At 43.3% G+C, this 18,771-nt stretch overlaps 4 protein-coding genes across 4 annotated transcripts; all 4 read right to left on the bottom strand.

Annotated features, from left to right (window-relative positions):
• Nucleotides 1–741: 741 nt before the first annotated feature.
• On the bottom strand, nt 742–4,933 carry AK88_02514 (uncharacterized protein; the record flags this gene model as incomplete). The annotated part of the gene is made up of 8 exons (XM_012480139.1): nt 742–853; nt 1,167–1,218; nt 1,389–1,545; nt 1,747–1,875; nt 1,990–2,049; nt 2,198–2,260; nt 2,435–2,553; nt 2,788–4,933. The coding sequence occupies 8 exons, from the start codon at nt 4,931–4,933 to the stop codon at nt 742–744; spliced, it is 2,838 nt and encodes a 945-aa protein (XP_012335562.1).
• A 2,091-nt stretch (nt 4,934–7,024) lies between these two features.
• Nucleotides 7,025–8,692, bottom strand: AK88_02513 (serine-tRNA ligase; the record flags this gene model as incomplete). Its single annotated transcript, XM_012480138.1, has 1 exon — nt 7,025–8,692. The coding sequence occupies one exon, from the start codon at nt 8,690–8,692 to the stop codon at nt 7,025–7,027; it is 1,668 nt and encodes a 555-aa protein (XP_012335561.1).
• A 1,342-nt stretch (nt 8,693–10,034) lies between these two features.
• On the bottom strand, nt 10,035–14,174 carry AK88_02512 (uncharacterized protein; the record flags this gene model as incomplete). Its single annotated transcript, XM_012480137.1, has 1 exon — nt 10,035–14,174. One exon carries the CDS (start codon nt 14,172–14,174, stop codon nt 10,035–10,037), a length of 4,140 nt encoding a protein of 1,379 aa, XP_012335560.1.
• Nucleotides 14,175–15,553: 1,379 nt separating this feature from the next.
• On the bottom strand, nt 15,554–18,145 carry AK88_02511 (uncharacterized protein; the record flags this gene model as incomplete). Its single annotated transcript, XM_012480136.1, has 9 exons — nt 15,554–15,604; nt 15,795–15,941; nt 16,179–16,242; nt 16,379–16,473; nt 16,569–16,629; nt 16,784–16,881; nt 17,003–17,122; nt 17,259–17,960; nt 18,053–18,145. The coding sequence occupies 9 exons, from the start codon at nt 18,143–18,145 to the stop codon at nt 15,554–15,556; spliced, it is 1,431 nt and encodes a 476-aa protein (XP_012335559.1).
• Nucleotides 18,146–18,771: the final 626 nt, after the last annotated feature.

The following is an 18,771-nucleotide window of genomic DNA, read 5'->3' as shown; positions in this document are numbered from 1 at the left end:
CACCTTTCCGCTTCTCTCTGTTTTTCCGCTTCATTTTAAATGTAAATTATCAACCCGAGCACCACCCCCTGTGTGCGTGCTCCCTATGTCCCATTCGTGGCGAAAAAGGAAAAAAAAAAAAAAAAAAAAAAAAAAAAAAAAAAAAGAGGAAAAAATACAAGCGGGAGAAGAAACTAATACGAAATATATAAGGAAAACCCGACTGCCTTAACGTGGCCCTTGGAAAGTGTAGCACACGGGGTCCACCTGCATGTATATATAACGGTGCGCTTCCCGTTCGCTACTTCCCAATTCGTCACTTCCTTTTTTGCCGCCTCCTTTTTTTCCCATTTAAAACGGGCCCCCCACACACCTCTCTGTCCGTTTTCCGAATCAACAACAAACACTTATATGAATGAACGAACAAAGTTTGAAATTTGAGAATCTAAAAGGAAGAATCGGTGCAAGGGTGGAGGATACAGGATGCACGTGTGCGTGCGTGCGTGTGTGTATACGTGTGTGTGTCTTTGGAGCAGGACACCAACGGCGTAAACCTTTTCTCCATCCCCCCTCACACAGCACAAAAGGTAACATTGGGAGGGCAGAAAAAAAAGGGGGAGCATCTAATTACAGGTTTACACTTATCCCCCTCTTCTCCGCTGAAATGACCACAATCGCACACGCATATTTTCGCGTGGTATTTTGGCCGAACACACACACACACGCACAGATGGAGACAAAACAAGCAAAACAATTGGACAATCAAGCCATAGAATTAAATTTCGCGAACTTTTTTATTCTTTTTTTTAAAAGTTCGTTTTCTCCCCGTAGGGATGCGACTTCCTTTAGTAGCTTCTGGTGGTTGTCTTCCTCGCTGGGGGAGCATGTGTTGGGTGAACCGGTATGTGTAATGGGGGTGACTTGTGTAGCGGTTAGTAAGTTATAATGCCTATTGATGGAAAAGGGCAATTAGAAAACTTCTTTTGCCGTTGCTGGGAGGTGCTCTTTTTTACAACTCACCTTTGGTTGGGGGCATCACTGGGGAGGGGTTTATTAGGGCCTTTCCTGAAGGGGAGAAGCGGCACGGTGACGGGGTGAGGAGGTGAGTTGACGCGCTGTTACATCGGCTGTTTTGCTGCTCCACCTTGCCGCCCTACAAGCGCGCCGTCATTCCGGCTGTTGCTTACTTCTGACTCTCTGGGCTTCGAAGACCTCCATTCGTTTTGGCCTTCTCAATGTCTAAAATGTAAAAAAAAAAAAAAAAAAAAAAATGCCAATAAAGGTGAGAAACGGAACGAGATTACATTTTTTTTTTTGTGTGTCCCCATTCATTATGCACACGTGAAGACGCCTCCGTGTGTACTCCTCAGTTGCATTTGCGGCGCACCCCTCCTCCGTGTTTTCCCTACCCTTCGTGAGCGAGTCAACCATCTTAGAGAGTCTGTTTTTTTCCGTGACGAGAAGGTTCACCTGATCCGATATAGCTACATTTTTCTGGTGCAACATTATATTGTTTTTTTTCAGCTCTTCTATTTCCTTCATATACCCAGAAGTGTTTTTTTCTTCCTATTTTTACGGAGGCGATAAATGAAATGACGCCATGTAATGTTATCATTCATGTGGGAGGAGTGTGTGTGGGGGGGTGCTCAACCATAGAGTTGGCAACCCCTTTGACACCACGCCGTTTAACAAGCATCTGCTAGGGGGATAAATGAAAGACACAAAAGCGCTCGCGCCACCCCAAGGCAATCGCATCGGTGGTTATACCTCTAGGGACTTGTTCAGATTTTCCATCTTCACATTCAGATCCTGTAGGCGACTCTCCAGCTCCATTTTGCTTTTTTTCTCTTCCTGGTAATAGCTGTTTATCTTAGCGGTTTCTCTTCGCAACTCGTTCTGCGATGTGGTGGAAGGTTCGCAAGTCATTTGGGTAGACCAAACAATATTTTTTTTTTTTGAGGATGAAGAGAGGACGGAAGGCTGCGCTGTTCGTTTCCACTTAGAGCTAACCTTTTCCTGCTCAGCGGCCTCCAGTTTGGCCCGTAGCGTTTCTGCTTCCTGCGAGATGGCCTATGCGTTAGATGGAAAAACGGGGTTGACGGTGTGCAAACGAATGGGAAAGGGATCACACACATGACCACGCCTCTTCGATTCATTAATAGCCCTTTTTTGCCGTTACCGGTGAGAGAGAAGCTTAAACGGATGGAGGGGCACTTACCTTTGTCTTTCTCTCGTCCACTAACTTTTTATACCGTTCGATGTCGTTGAGTAGGAGCTTGTACTGTTGTGACGGGTTGGGAGCGGCAACAGAGAAAAACACACACAAAAGGGTGAATATAATCAAATGGGGTTTTTTTTATACACAAAGTCATTCAGGGGGTAGACTAACGCAGTGATGCTTCCGCACCACCCAGAGGGGGTATATTTTTTTTTTTGCTGTATCTTATTCTCCTACCTTGTTCTTAAAAAATAAATCTACATTTTTGTACTTATCCTGTAACAGCTTTATTTCCTTCATGAGGTGTTCATTCGTTTTGATTAATTCGTTTTCATCTTTGAACTTCTTCACGGTGTCTGAGGGGAGGGCGACATCGATAGGGTGAGGGGCGACATCGATAGGGTGAGGGGCGACATCGATAGGGTGAGGGGCGACACCGATAGGGTGAGGGGCGACACCGATAGGGTGAGGGGCGACACCGATAGGGTGAGGGGCAACACCGATAGGGTGGGGAGCCCGTCACGGCAACTTCCTCACGTATATATACATGGGTATACAGACCCGCACGGGTGTCTTGTTAAACCCCTTACCAAGCTGAGCCTGGAACGCCTCAATCGTGTTCTTAAGGTCCTCCTCGAGAATATTTTTCTCGCCACGCAGCTTCTTAATCTTCTGCAGATACTTGTGGTTCAGTTTGCGATGTGTGAGCAGTTCTTTGTTCATATTTTCCAGTATAGAATTTACATCTACATTGTCAAATATATTTTTGGCTTTTTTATTTTTAAAACTTTCATTAATATTATTAAAAATATAATCATTTAAAATTTGTAAGTTCGCATGCATGTACCTCAGGATGATAGCTATTAAATCTCGGTGGCTTTTCTGGAGGCACTTGCAAACATAATATTCTGAATCGCTAGTGTGTAGAAAAAATTGGTCACTACATGTATGGGCTTGACGTAAGAATTCCACATAGGGATACACATCACTGAATTTGTAGGTCCACATCTGTGTTGTCCTACCACTTTGACTCACAAGCTTAATCTCATTTTTGTGAATGTGAAGCATGTATAAATGATCGTCCTGTTCACTCTCCACATTTGAGCTGAGGCTGGTTTCATCTACACTGGTGCAATCGTTATACCCTTCAAACCCTTTTACTCCTCTCTGCTTCACACTTGAACGAATGAGGTGATTAATTTGGTCCCCTCCATTACACGACTTGCCGACCTTATCATCAGCTCGGGTATTCTTCCGGAAAACATATATTGGGTATCTTATAATATCATTTTGTATAACTGTTTGAAGCATCTTCTTCGTCTTTTCGTTCAGACTGAATGGTCCTACTTCGGCCACTGCTACTCCACAGTACTTTGCATTAGAGGAGAGGACAGTGTTGGACCCATGGCCACTCGTTTGTTGGGGAGCACAAAGGAAATTCTTTTCCTTCAAGGATGATTCGTATGGATCTAAAGTAAAGCATTCTTTCTTAATGTTGTGGAGGTCTCTTCTTTCCTTTGTCCTACTAATATCATGCTTGTTGTTTGTTCCGGGAGTGGCTCGACTGGAAGAGCGGGACAGATCACTACCTCTATCTCCACGTTGGAAGGAACTTAACTCATGTGAAAGCACTCCCGATCCCTGTCCGTCATTACTATCGGTGAAGCTATTCTTAAACGAGGAAACGTCATTATATAGCTGAACATCACTGCAACGCGATTGGTCTGCAAATTTACTACCGACACTTCCATCACTCTCGTGCAGACTTCCTACCGAAGTCGCTACGCTTTTCGTAGGATACTTACATCTGGTTCCTTCTTTCAATTGTCCATCGTTCAGATAAGAACACTCAACACAAATTTTGAGTCCTATGTCATCACAAGTCAATTCGTATTCACTACCATACTGAGCTACTACCATCTCATGGGTGCTCTTCACATCTGAGTAACTTTTTCCCCCACCTCCAGCACTACTACAGATGGTATCAACAGATTCAATGCTGTTACCACTAGGAGAAATTGCCGAGTCGGCGAAACTTTTACTAACGTCGTTGCATTTTTTATCACAGTAGATACGTGTCCAGCGATAAACACAAGGAATCCTTTTCCTAGTATCCTTATCGTATGCATAGGCGATAATTTTATTTTCTTCGTTCTCACAAGAAAGCTCAACATGGAACCCAAAGTTGTAAGTCCCACGAAAAATTATATCTCTACTGTTGCAGGAAAAAATATCTTCATTTGAATTTTTTTTCACATAAGGTGTTTCCTTCGTGTCCTTGTTATCCTTTCTCCTCCCACTACTGAATAAATTCTTATAAGCATTTTTATTAATGACAATTTCCCCCTCGTTGATGTAGATGCTATTTTTAATATCGTCAATGCTACAAGGAGATTTACAAAATGGGTAATTTATATTTTTGGACGCTTCCTTTGCTGTGCACCTTATGTGTTCCTTCACTCCTTCTATAACACTTTTGGCTTGTTTCATTTGGCTTCCTATGATACCGTTGAAGAGTTTCTTCATGTTACTACTCTTACCATGTGACACATTTGTGTCTTCTTCCTTGTTGGTAAAAGTTTGTTTCTCCTTCGACTGGTTTTGTACTCCTACAGGGATGCTCTCCTTTTCTTCTCCTTCTTCCACATCAGTAGGAGCTACTCCCATCATCATCCCCCTCCTGCTCCTCCCTGTGCTCGCTTCCCTTTTTACTTCCTTCAGCTTGGCCATTTCCATTTTGTCTGCACACCACCGTTGCTTTGCTTTGGGGGGTGGTGCGCTAAGTTATAGTGTGCGTTTTCGTGTACCTTTCTCGTGCGAGGCGCCAATTGGGGGGGTCAATCTCGGTGTAGCGCCGTTCTTGTTCCCACCCCCTGGCACCTTTACACACTGGGAAGCCTTCGTTTACTCGTTCCGCTCACCTAAAGGTAGCATGCGCATGTGGCTCTGTACATGGCAAATTGGAAAAAACTATGCACAGACACAAAAAAAAAAAAAAAAAAAAAAAAAAAAAGTGTGATGTACTTTCTCTAGGAGCCTTCAAGTGGAGTTAAAATGGAGTCAACATTAAGCATTGAAGTGGAATTTACACTAAGCTCAAAATGGCGTTGACATAGCCGCTTAGCTAACGCTTAAGCAGGCACTGTGGGGTGTGCGGCGCGCCAAACCAAGTTAACACAACATTTGACAAGGGCTATATGCCCAGTGTGTGCATATGCCGTCAAGCACTCTGTGCCATACACACATGCATAGGAGGGGAAACAAAAAGAGAGAGAGAGGAGGCCCTCGCGCAATGAAGTCGACAAAAGGCCACCTCTCCAAACACAATGGGGGATAATCACGATTTGCAAATAAAAGGTCTGTCGTATAATTCCCCCAAGTTTTACAAATGATCCATATGGGTTTATTAATTATTGTTGCTTCTTTACACCTCGCCCCTCTTTTAAAAAGGGTAGTAAAAAAAAAAAAAAAAAAAAAAAAAAAAAAAAAAAATGACACGTGGGGAAGCGGCGATTTTGCTGAGAATTTTTTTTTGCCCCTGCAGGGTTTTAAGAGGGTCTTTAATTTTTTTGCAGTAAAATTGGGATGATGGTAGCTTTGGCGGCCATTCAGGTGGGAAGTCATGAAAGGTACGGACAAACATGAGCAACCAATTCGGATACCCATACCAAGTGAAACACACATGAGTGGGAAAAATCGTCCCCTTCCTCCAAAAAAAAAAAAAAAAGAACGGCGAGCACTGAGTGTAACACACCGCAGCCCCTCTCTCCCTGTTGACAGGCGCACAAAAAAAAAAAAAAAAGGGCGGGTGACAGAGAGGCAAAGCAGCAGTGGACACGTGTGCAAACGCATGTGCACACCCCTATCCTCTTTTCATCGTAGGTGCTTCCCGTTCTGCAGTCAGCGGGGTGAAATGAGTGTGCCTTTTTTTTTTTTTTGTACAAAACTCTATGACGAAAATGGTGCGATTTTTTTCCCCTTTTTTTTTTTTTTTTTTGTTTGTTTAAACGGCCAAGTGGGTCAGTTCATATGCTGCTCTGTCCTGCTTGTTATTGGGCCAGGACATGGCAGATAAAACAAATGGCAAAATGTTGGGTAGCTGCATGGGTAGGGGTGGACACTTGGAGTAGACCGCCACGCATTCGTCTCTAATAACACCCCCCCTCCCTGGGGGATGGCAAAGGGAACCACGATAAGGTAAAGTGAAGGCAGAACAAATAGGGGATACAACCACACAACGAGTGTTCATGTCGTTGGTATTCCTTTTGGGGGGGGTGGCCTAACGATGGCATGAATTACGACTATCCCAGCCACCACCCGTACGTCCCCGTTTTGTCCATTTTTCATCGTCCCACTGCTCGGTAAATATGCGGTCGCCTCGTTCCTATAACGTGGGTTGCGAAAAGGGCAGTGTACCCCCTGTGTGGGTGTGTGTCCATATAGGCCCCTTCTCCAATGAGTTAGCTACACATGCGCTACACAACACATTTGCTGCTTCCTTTGAAGTCTCAGCCGCGGGGGGAGCTTATACCCGGTATGTACATGGGGTGTGTAAGTTTCCGCCGCGACACGTTCTTTTACACCCACTATGCACTGGTTGCTGTTCTATCTTTTTACTGCTTTACAAAAAGGGGGGATCCTCCCCGTGAAAGGTGTTCACAAGAATGATGGGGCGGAAAAAAAAGAAAAAAGAAAAAAAAAAAAAAATGCATGCCGAAGTGGTGTCCGATGTGACATCTCCGTGCAGGTGCTACAAAGGTTGTCACGTCTCGTAACTGCTCAACGGCGCAACCGCACAACCGCACAACCGCACAACCGCACAACAGCTCACTCGATGAAGGGAATAAATTCGAGGTTGTTCATATAGGGGCGTAGCTTTTCCGGCACGACGATGCCCTCGCCGTTTTGATAATTCTCGAGGAGGCAACACAGGAACCTCTGCGCCGCCACCATGGTACCGTTCAGGAGATGCACATTGTTCCTACTCTCCGTTTGGAAATTTTTTAAAAATTCCTCATGGTCACTTCCAACCTCATCATACTCATCGTTGTGATTATTTTCATTGCACCCTTTTTTCTTAGCCTCCTCTTTCACATCACTGATTTTAACACTTGAGTCGACATACTTAACATTCAAGTTATTGCTCTGGTAGTCTGTGCAGTTGCTACAGGACACGAGTTCTCTATACTGATTGCTCGAAGGAAAGTAACCCTCAAGATCATATTTAATAGAAGCAGCGTTGTTCAGTGCCCCAGACACGATGCTAACGATTCTGTATGGAATGTTAAGAGACTGGTAAAACTCTTCACAGGTTTTCATCATTTCTTTATGAACCTTGTTGCTTGTTTGAGGGAGGGAAATGCAGAACTGTTCAATTTTATCAAATTGGTGTACTCGTAAAATACCTCTAATGTCTTTTCCGTGTGCTCCTGCTTCCTTCCTAAAGCAGGAAGAAACTCCAGCATACTTCAAGGGTAGGTACTTGGACTCAATCGTTTCATCTTTATGTAGTGCACACAGGGGCTGTTCAGACGTGGCAATGAGGAACAAGTCATCTCTGTTTATATCGTCGCTCTGGGTAGGGTTCGAAGACATAGGTGCCCCACTTGCAGTCCCTGTTGTTGTTGCTGGGGAGGTACCTCCAGAGGAAGAAGCAATTTTGTAAAGGGTCTCTTCAAAATCATCCAACTCTGCACATTCCTCCATTATATTTTTCTTCATAAAAAAAGGGGGGTATACAGGGGTGTAATTTTTGTTCACTAGGAAGTTTATTGCGTATTGCAAAATTGCATTGTGTAGGAGGAAGCCTGCTCCTGTGAGGTAATAACCCCTGTGGCCTGCCACCTGAATGCCTTTCTTGAAGTTCGCTCCTCCGATTTTCCTGAGCAAGTCAAAATGGTAGTAGTACTTCTTCCCGCCGATGCTACCATTTGGGTGGACGGCACCACCAGCGATAGAACCACAACTGGTGACCTCCTCCCTCTTGTTGTTCCCACCATCATCTTTGGGGCAGCCCTTGGGGACGCCCTTGCCGCCTTTGTTCCCTTCTGACGCTTCATCAGTAGTGATAACTTCTAACCTTTTGCACACACCCCAGGTGGTCACCACCTTGTTATTCTCCTCGTCATTCGAAGTGACCACATCCTTGTTAAGCAAATTACCGACCTTACTCAGGTACTTATTTCTTTGCTTCAGTAAATCCCTTTCTTCATTCTGTAGTTGAGGGATTTCTTCCTTCATCATTAAACTTTTTTTTTTTAAATCTTCCACATTTGCATTTTTGTCTACCTTTTTTTTTGTCCCTATTTCTTTATTCACTAAGTTAATATTTTTCTTCAACTCTTCTAATTTGAAAATACATTTCCTCCACTTTTCATCATACTCGATTACCTTATCGACGTTGTTCTCGTCATGGAACCTCTTCCTTTCTGACTCTTTTATTTTATCGGGGTTGCCCCCCTTTTCCTTCCTGAACAGGTTGATGTCCAGCACCATCCTGGGTCTGCCAGAGAGCGCGTCCGGGGTGCCACGGCGTGGGGTGCCACTCAGGGGGGAACCACGCAGCGGGGAAATACCACTCACTTGCAGGTTACCTTCGTTTACGCTTCTACGTGCTAGCGCGGCACCCCTGCAGATCCACCTGTTCATATAACACGCGGACTTGCCCCCACACCAAATGGGCAAAAAAAAAAAAAAAAAAAACTCTTGGGAAAACTGGCCCTACTTGGAACTAATCTGCCTTCTTCGCACGGACACTTTCAGCGGTGAGGAGGCAAAATCTTCTTCAACGTAACATATATAAATATATATATAAATATTTTTTTTTTTTCCCCTTTTACGTTTGAGTTAGCAAAAATGGGGAAGCGGGTAAGGAGGCACTTGGATCTTTCCCTTCCACGTGCTACTGTTCCAAGGAGCTTCTAATCCTTGTGACGGGGTTGTGGTGGGATGAAATGAGCAATTTTGTGTTTGATATTTTTTTTTTATTAACTCCTGTATTATAAGTGGGGGGCATACAACTTTGGATCTGGTACGGCATCGCACAAAGATTGTACATGTGGATACGTTTGCATATACTCACAATTATTATCTTCACAAGGGTTGAGAACAATTACCGCCCCATGCCGACTGATTTTTTCACGTTTTTACGGATCAACAGCAGGGGAAAAGAAGGGCGCTTCAAAACGTTTTCAGAATTACTATATATGTAGTGGTATGGTTATAAGTATACCTTTTCGGGGCTGGCAGAATAACTCACCCCACGCATCATGCAGAGGAACACGAAAAAAAAAAAAAAAAAAAAAAAAGGCACAAGCACAAATAAAGGGGCAAACCTGTGCTGCTAATTTGAACCTATAAATATAGCAAAACCTTGGCGAGTTTTACTCTCCCTGCGCATCCATTTTTAGCGTTTGGCCTTTTGGCCTCAAATGTAGGGGTTTAGTCACAAAAGGAAAAATGCACTTTTTTTTTTTTTCCATTTTTTCCCTTTTCGAACTGTGCGCAGATTGACTCATTTGTGAAGGAGGTCATTTCAAAAGTGCAGGTGATGAATGTTCCAGGGTTTAAGCAGAAAGCAAGATGTAGTTGTGCGTAGGAAAATAAAATGGGGCATCCCAGTGTAATGCTTGTGGGGGGGGAGGGGAAGAAGAATTCCGAATGTTATGCAGAAAAAACAAAAAAAAAAAAAAAAATGCCGTCGTGGTTGCAGGGCACTCCATTTTCGTAGTGCCTCTTTTCACATTGTTTTCTCCACTGCACACATCGCTGAGTGGCCATGCGGTGGGCTCTGCTCTGATTTGTATGACACGACTACCACCACTACCCCCGTTACATGTCACGTGTCACGCGACGTGTGTGTGTACAAGACATGAGAGCGAAGGTACCTATTGATGGCTTCAAAATTCTTCGTGTTTATGTCGAAGAACTGATTAAGTGAATTGTGATACCTAATTGTTTCATTCCCCGTAGATCCAACTCCATTTTTGGGTAAGTGGCCAGGGGGGATATGGGCCAAGTGTGCCACTCCTCTGTGATGAAGTGGGTTTAACCAGTGAACAAGGGGGGCACTTGCATCCGTGTCCCTCTTGCTGATAGGGAGTGCTCCAGGCCAATTGCTACTGTTCGCTGCAAAGGGCGTGTTCCCCCTTTTTACGTCAAGCACACCCCAACTTGTGTCGCAGTCGTTGCTGCCATATCCTCCTCTCCCCCCTGTTCCGATCGCTGAATTATTGCTAACTTGGTTCACCTCATTTGAATGGCTAGATCTGTAAAGTGGGTTAACACGGCAGCAGTTGTAAGGGATATTCATTTGGCTGCCAATTTGGTATGCGCTGCTGTCCCCCCCCTTCTCCGTTCCGCCAATAACACAGTCAGTAGCATCACCACCCCTCTTCCCACTCGAAACCTTATTAATAACCGTCCGCGTGTCGACCCCTGTGTATGCGTACTCTTCTCCCTTCCATCCCCCCACGTGTGCCTGCACAGCTTGGTCGAACATAGCCGTCACACATGTTGGACCACTCTGTTCTTTTGTAAAACTTCCAATCAAGCTACCCTTGTTGTCTCCCTCAAAATGTGAATTATATATGGTCAGAAATTTTTTAAAATTATCCACCCGCTCTTTATCGTATATACTTCTATAAGGTTCATCGTCCATGAGGATCTTCTCCCCCAAATCAACAACAACCCCCTTGTTCCGGTTCTGTGAAATGGGGAACTCGTATGTATTATCCCTCCCCTTGGACATTTCCAAACATGTGCGTTCATTCTGCTGCTCCTCTATGTAATGGTCATCGTCCCTGGTGCAGTTAGCCATTTGATTCGTTTCCCCTTCTGAGCCCTCTTCCCCATTCGCCGCTCCACCAACCCGGTGGTAATAATACCTATGCTTGCATTTAGACCGAATCGTGTCATAACGTAAATATGGATAATTCTTCCTAACTGCACGTGTCATCTTAAGCTTGTCTTTTCTCTCCCAGGAGGAGTTGCTCGATGTGGTTGATCTCTTTCGACCAGTTCGCTTCCTCTTTGGCACGCTACTACCTTGGCTATACGCTCCCCTTTTACACCCCCAGAGGAGAGAGGAACAATTCATTTCGCCAGTTAGAATTCTATTCAAATCGCCGCAACAGTTGAATGGTAGCTTGTAACATGTGTTCTTCCCTCTGCTAATCGAATGGGCAGAAAAGCCATCCTTTGGAAGGGTCTTCTCCTTCTCCTTCCAGAAAAGGCTATTCCATTGGGGAGCTGCTGTCTCCATTTGGCTGCCGCTATTCAGAGCTTGGTCATTTTGCGTATCCCTATTTTCCCCGTTTTGCTTTCCCTGGTCAGTCCAATCGTCGCACCGTTGGGGTGTTTTCTCGAAAGGCTGCCCTCCATCGTACGCATCCGGGGCGCACTCCTCGAAATAGGTCTGGTAGATACACTCCTTAAGCTGACTGCACAAGGATAAATAATTTTCCTCCGAGAGAGTTACCCTGGGGGGGAACACACCATTGGATTCTTTTTTTTCCACTTGGGTTGGTGGCCACATGCGGCTTCTGCTGACAACAGGTCTTCCCTCCGACTCGGCCATCATATTGCTGTAGAAGTAGTGGTAGTAGGGGTAGGTCTCCTTGGGGATGCGGGTGCACCTCTCGCTTCCAAATCGTAAGCTACTCCTACCACTTCGATCATTGCGATCACTGCGGTTCATTATGTTACCCCTCCCAAGTGTGCCGTTTGTCGCCACCCTCTCCTCCCTCCTCAACAGCTCCAGAAACGTACGATTGCTTACAATGGTGTTAATCTTTTTGTCCTTCGTTCGTACTTTGCTCTTCTTAACCTTTTCTCCCTCTCCAGTTTGCGCGCATTGGGCATCCCTGCTCACAACGTCATCTGGCTTCTCCACGCCCTGCATATCACTCGTGTCTACGCTTTTGTCTTCGTACTGCTTTGGTTCTTTTTCCTGCTTCTCCACCAACTGGTTAAAATCCAACGTGATGACGCGTCCGTCCCCCTCATCAGCCAGCTCCGAAGAAGTGGCAACCCCTTGCTGCTCAAGGCTAAGCATGCGCGCCTGATGCTCACTTATCCTTTCCTCCAAACGAATCCACCTCTTAATAGAAAATTTTCCCCTCTTGTGCCGCTTAAAAGATCTCGATTTTAAAGTCTTCATGTACCTCATCTCAGTTTTCATTTTATTGTATAGCCTTCTCAAGTTATGCCTCATCTTCCTTAGTTCATGTGATTCCTTCGATTGATCATTTTCTTCAATCAGTCTCTCCAAATAGGTAACCCTATTTCTCATGAGCATAATTTCGTCCAGGTATTCTGCATTTTTTAACTCAAGCTCGTTAACATAAGACAATTTATCCTTCAACATTTCTATAGTGTCATTTAGTTTTTTGTTTTCCTGATTTTTTTGCATCACCTGAGATTTTAATTCCCTGATTTCTTCATATTGAACATCCCCAAAGTCGAGGGACTCCTTAATTTTCTGCTTTAGTAATTTGTTCCTATCATCTAGGGTGTTCATGTAGTACTCATACCTGTCAATCAACTTTGGCACATAATCATGAAGCAGGCAATTTATAATTTTAATTATGCTGTCTATGGAGCTGATGCCGTTGGTCGTGGCAGTGCTGCTGCTCTTGTTGCTGCTCTTGTTACCTGTCCTCTTCGACTTCTCCACCGTCCCTTCCAAGCTTTCTATCATTTTCTTATAATATTCAATGTTCTTTTTATTGTCACTTAAAAATTTGAAACGACGGAAACTTTTGGAGCTACCCAGAAAGGTACTATTGGCAGTAGTGGTAGTAGCAGCCGTAGCAGCCGTAGCAGTCGTGGTAGGAACAGCTACTTCCTTCGACCTCTTTGTCCCCAAATCTTTGGAACTCTTTGTGCTTATAGCATGATTCATGTACATACAGCCAATGTCGAAGGAGGACGTGTTCTGCTTCTTGTTCAATCTATTCGCTAGTCCTTCTTGAAAGAAATAAAAATTGTCAAATGTGTTTTTGGAAGAACTTATCTGATGATATTTGGAAAAGGTTTCTTCTCGTGTTAGGAAAGAACTTTTGGAATCAAATAGGGGAGTATATCCTGAGAAGCTGTTCTTAATTTCGATGCGTTCATCGTGTGCTTTCTTTTTCACTCCTGTACTTGTATGTTCCTTTGTGGATTCCCCCATGCCTTTGCCCACTCCGCTACCACCTCTGTCTTTTTCTTCATCCCCCCTTCCCCTGCCACCTTTCCTCATTTTCCTTTTCCCGTGGGTCGTTCCCCTCCGCAGGGAAAGCGCTTGCTTTATGCTCATAACCTCCGAATTGTACGTCTTTATCATATGGGTCTTCATGTTCACTGTGCCGCTGCCCTTACCAGCACCCTTTTTTGCCCCACTTCTCCTTAGCACCCGCCCACTTTTCGACCCCTTTTCCAACCTTTTGTATATACTGAGGAGGTGCAAGTCGCATTCCATGATTTCATTTTTCATTGCCTCCATTCTGCTTTCCTTGGACTGTTTTTTCTTCTTAATTTCTACGCTGCTAGTGTCACTCTTTGCCGTTCTCACTTCTTCTTCATCATTCAATGATACACCTTCGTCCATACTTCCCCCGACCACCTCTCTCTTCCTTCCATCGTTCCCCAACTTAACGATTTTCTTACCACTTCTTCTGTCGAAATAATCAGACAAAGTACGCAAATTCCCCTGTGTCTGTGATCTTGTCAACTGGCTGCCATAAGAAGTGGCGAAATCTGCGTGTGTTATGTCGTACTTGGATTCGCTTGATAATTTAGAAATATTTTCAGCAGAATTTTCCTTGAAGCTTTTACTACCGTTTGTTTTTTCATCTGTGAATATTCCCGAGTTGAATGTTTCGTCTTTTTCATCCAGACTACTCAGGGAGAGCAGTTTCTTATTTTTCTCTCTACATTTTTTGACGAAAAACTGCACGTTCTTTACTAGGTTCTTTAGTTTTCTAGACTTCCCCATTTTGAGGATAGTGCCGCGCGTTCTATGTACTATAAGCACCTGTGTGAGCCGGGTGAACGTCTCCACATGTGCCTTGCAAGGTAGACTGGCGCGCCAACTGCAACTACAAAACTGAAACGGCCCCACGACGGTGACACATCTCAACAAGGATATTTTGGAGCACCACCGACAAAAAAGTTTGCCAACCTCTTTGCAAAAATAAAATACCTCTTAAATGCGAAATATTTGATGGGCACTTAAAAGGAATGACACTGGTAGGATCTCCCCATCTGCATTGACAATGATTAGCCTTTAGAGAATTGCTTCATACGCTGTCGGCCGCGCAAAAGCTGCAATTTATTTTAAAGGTCTGTTTAGTTATGTCTAGGGAAAAAATGCAAAGCATGTGCGGTATCACAGACAGGCGTAAAAGCCAATGACAAAAGAGGGGGGGATTAAAAAACGTGAGAACAAAAATAATGGAAAAATTGATGAAAGGCTAAAAACTAAAACAACAAAAAAAAAAAAAAAAGGGGGGGAAATAACCACGCATGGATTGGAACATGTAAGATGAAAAAAGGTGGACAAAGGGGTGCAACCTTAAATGGACTCAAAAAATAAAGAACGCGAAAAAAAATTTAAACATACAGCAGTATATTTCCTTTTCTTTTTTTTTTTTCCTATCACTGTCTGTAGGGGTAAATATCGCGTTGTTCGCACAAAAGGGGGATTAAAAAAAAAAAAACATACACAAGGGTTGCTATTCGTACATGTACATATACACATAAACACGCAAACACACATATATACACCCATATGCCACGTTCAAAACTGTAAAAGCAAAAGCCCCCGCCGTTGCAGCATGCTGGTGTACACATAAGGAAGAGTAAAACTATCACGATGGTGAAGAACAACATTCCCTTCCTGGCAAAAACGCTAAAACCAAATACAAGCTGCTTGAACGAAGGAGCCAATTTTGTTCTACATTTATGCTCAGCGAAACCGGTTGATTAATTCCCCTGTTTTTTTTTTTTTTTTTTTTTTTTTTTTTTTTTTTTTTTTGCACACTAAAATGGAACAACATAGCTATTCGTGTTGGAAAATTTTTCTGAACGTTCATACATTTTTTGCTTTTTTTCTTTTTTGCACACATTTAAAAATGTTAAAAAAAAAAAGCCAAAACTATGCTATTAACTGGTGCATTTAAGAATTGAGGCGCTTCTCCTCTCTTTATTGAATTTTGTTCTATTTGTTGTAGCTATTTAGGGGTCCATCCCTTACCGCCATACTTTGTTACCATCCTTGTGGCAATTTTTGTTTTCCTACTGTCTTATTTTTTTTTTTTTTTTTTGTTCATAATTTCTAGTAAAAAAAAAAAAATTCTGAACAGGCAATCACATTTAGCTCACTTGGTACTTCTTTTCCTCGTCAATTAGCTCGTTGGCCATCATCTGAGGGAAAAATTAAAAAAATAAAAGTCCTCGCGCAAATGTGCTACATGGCGTCCACACTTTTACGTTTACGTTGACTATAGGTCGTGTGGTCAGTTGGACGGGACTATACGTAGGGGTACATTTTCATGTAGGCTCAATCTACATAGACATAACGGCCACATGTATGTGCAATTTTTATAACACTCACCATGGCCGCTACAAAGCAACTTTTCTCAGCTGCGTTTATTTTCTCCTTGGTATAATTCAAGCTGTCTTCAATTAAATCGTTCCTCTGTGTGTCTTCTTCTATGAGGGCCGTTAACACTTCATTGTAAATGGCGTCATCGTCATTGCTCTGGGTGGGGGGACGAAAGGGAGAAAGTTGCAATTGTGTATTATTTGCAGCAAATGGGATTAAGCTGCACTGAATTAAGCTATGCACAGTGAACACCGTCACATATGTTAACAAAGTGCGACCGAAGAAGGGCACCCTCCAAATGAGCATAAGCGTGTGCAAAAAAAAAAAAAAAAAAAAAAAAAGCAAACACATGTAACAAGTTCACGTTCTCTCTGTTGTGTCAACTGCCCATACATTTGGAATGTCCTTGACGTGTCTTCTTATGAGCATGTTTTCTATAATTTTCGATTCCGTCATCCTGTCAGAGGGGGGGGGAGGCAGTAAGTTGAAAACGTAAAAAAAAATGTGGAACAACACAAAGGCACATATATCACACATATGCACTCCAATTAATAACCGCAAAAAGTGACAAGTCAGCGATAACACAAACATACCACATGGTCAGGTAACCAAACTGATGCATCCTTGCGTGAATTAACTCTGCTTTCTCCAACATTTGTTCTTTGATGTCTTTTGGGGATTTAATAATCTGCAAATGAGGGGAAAACATATTTTGCAGAAATGTATAAAACGAATGTGGGTATGATGCAAAACGAGCGAATGTGCACAGATGCGCGAACTTACTTGATCAATTTTATTGATGATGTCATTGGGTTTGTACTCATCCAGTTTGTTTCCCTTTCCGCTGCAGGGGGGGGAGTAGGCATGTTCATATGAGTATACGTACATGTACAACATGTAGACGCACGTTTGCAAGCGCGCGTGCATGTGCAGGGAAGAGGGAGATGAAGGGCAAAAACACGGATGACACGGCATTGAGCTTTTTATGGGTAAAGTACTTGTGGTAAAGCAAAAAGGTCGGGGTGCCCCTGGAGATTATCATGTTGGGCGCGTAGTCGTTCTTCTCTATATTGTACTTCTTCAGCTTCAGCTGAATCTGCAAAGGGTGCGGTGGGGAGTACGGGGGACATAATACACATTAAAGGGTTACATAGGTGGGGCGGATAAGAAGCAGGGTACAGGCAGCAGGGTAAAAGGTGCATATCGCACATCCTTACGTTGTTCTCCTTAAACAGTTTGTGTAGGGTATTTATAAAAGGCTTGTACAAGAAGCACAAGAAACATGTGTTCTCGAACAGAACTAGAAGTATTTCGTTTCTCTTCGAGTCTTCAATGATCTGCGGGAGGAAAAGGGCGCGTTTTCGTGAGCTTTCCGCTGTGAAAGGCTAAATATTTACTATTTACGGGGTGCCCGCAGGATTAGGGTTATATTCCCCTACGCGCCCACTGGGGAGTCCGTTTCCCCACTCGTACCTCCTTCTCAAATGTGTCATGCGTCACGCAGACGGGGAAGTTTCCGTTATTTCCCTCATTAATTTTCTGGTAGTCTTCGCTGACTGGAGTGAAAAATGGCTCGAAGATATCCTTAACCGAGTCGACACTTAACTCCTCCTTGGTGATGTTCCTCCTGCGCCGCCCTTTGTACAAATAGCAAGCGTAATCTTTGCTTTCCTCATGATAAGTATACAAAAAATTAATATACTTCAGATTTAATTTTTCAATTTCTTTTTTAATTTCTTGGATTTTGTTTTTCTCTTCCTTGAGTTTATTTTTATCTAAAACGAACAACACGATGTTGTCTAGCTTGTCGAAAATATCGTCCGATATTTCTTTCATTTCGCTCAGGAAATAAGTGACGTCCCTTTTTGCGTTCCATTTAAGGGTAGCATATCCGAACACACCCGAAAAAATTAAAGCACATAAGAGGATTTTTTTTTTCCTCCTATTGGACATATTATTGTCTTGTTGGTACTCGGTGAAGGTCCCTACACCTCTCTGTGCACTTTTGAAAATTTTTATCTTTTCATTTTTCCCATGTTTGGTAAAGGGGTGATAGAAGTGTCCCCCCCCTGCTGTTGTATGCGTGTAGTTAAAGTGGGAGACCTTCCTTTTGTTACTTACAAATGTAAGCTTCCCCCTGTTCAGGTTAGGTATTTTATTACTCCATCCTTTGTTCTGTGCCCAAAGAGGGGAGTTGATGCCAGAGACTGCTGCGCGCGTAGCTGCGCGTGTGCTGTTCATATGCATCATGTTTCTTTTCGCCTGACGTTGTGAATTTGAATTTGGAGGCTTAGCATGTCGTTAGATTTCACATCACAAATATCAGCTCTCAAAATCCTCAACCCTTCGCGGGGAAACATTTCGACAACCTCTCAATGTTACTGCATGAAAAAAGTCGCCGCTCCAGGGAGCTACTTCGCAGAAGTGTGAGACCTTTCAATGGGGCCCATCTGGTGAACGTGCGAATTTGACATACTCGTCAATCACATCGGAAATTATTTTATTTTATTTTTTTTTTTTTACAGCATAAAACTGCGCATATTTTGGAACCCGTTTTCAACGTCGTTATTTTCTTTTCTTTTTTTTTTTTTTTTTTTTTTTTTCTGGTCAGGAAAACGGGAACTCGTTTTGCACTCTTCATGACCGCGGTTAACTCCAGTATGCTTCCACGCTGCGAGTGTTTATCAACATCTTCGATTTTTTTTTTTTTTTTTTTTTTTTTTCTACTTGGTTTGGTTTTCCTTGTTATAATTTCGCCACTGATGTGGATGGCCTTTCGCCTGCTTTTCCCCCCGCACCTCCTCGGTTCAGCTACATCGGTCAGGAAGTTCAATAAAAATATCCCTCCCCAAAAAAAGAGCATTCTGAACAAGCGAATGAGACCTTCCCCGTAGACTTAACACCATGTTCGCAATTTTAAGAGGTACACTTTGAACAAATGGCTAAGTGTATGCCCACAGCGCTGAGGGTTACCATTTTTGCACCA

Source organism: Plasmodium fragile (genome assembly GCF_000956335.1).
Source record: "Plasmodium fragile strain nilgiri unplaced genomic scaffold supercont1.24, whole genome shotgun sequence".
NCBI classification, from domain to species: domain Eukaryota; phylum Apicomplexa; class Aconoidasida; order Haemosporida; family Plasmodiidae; genus Plasmodium; species Plasmodium fragile.
The sequence above is the reverse complement of the archived record's forward strand: the minus strand, read 5'-3'. Positions and strand labels throughout refer to the sequence as shown.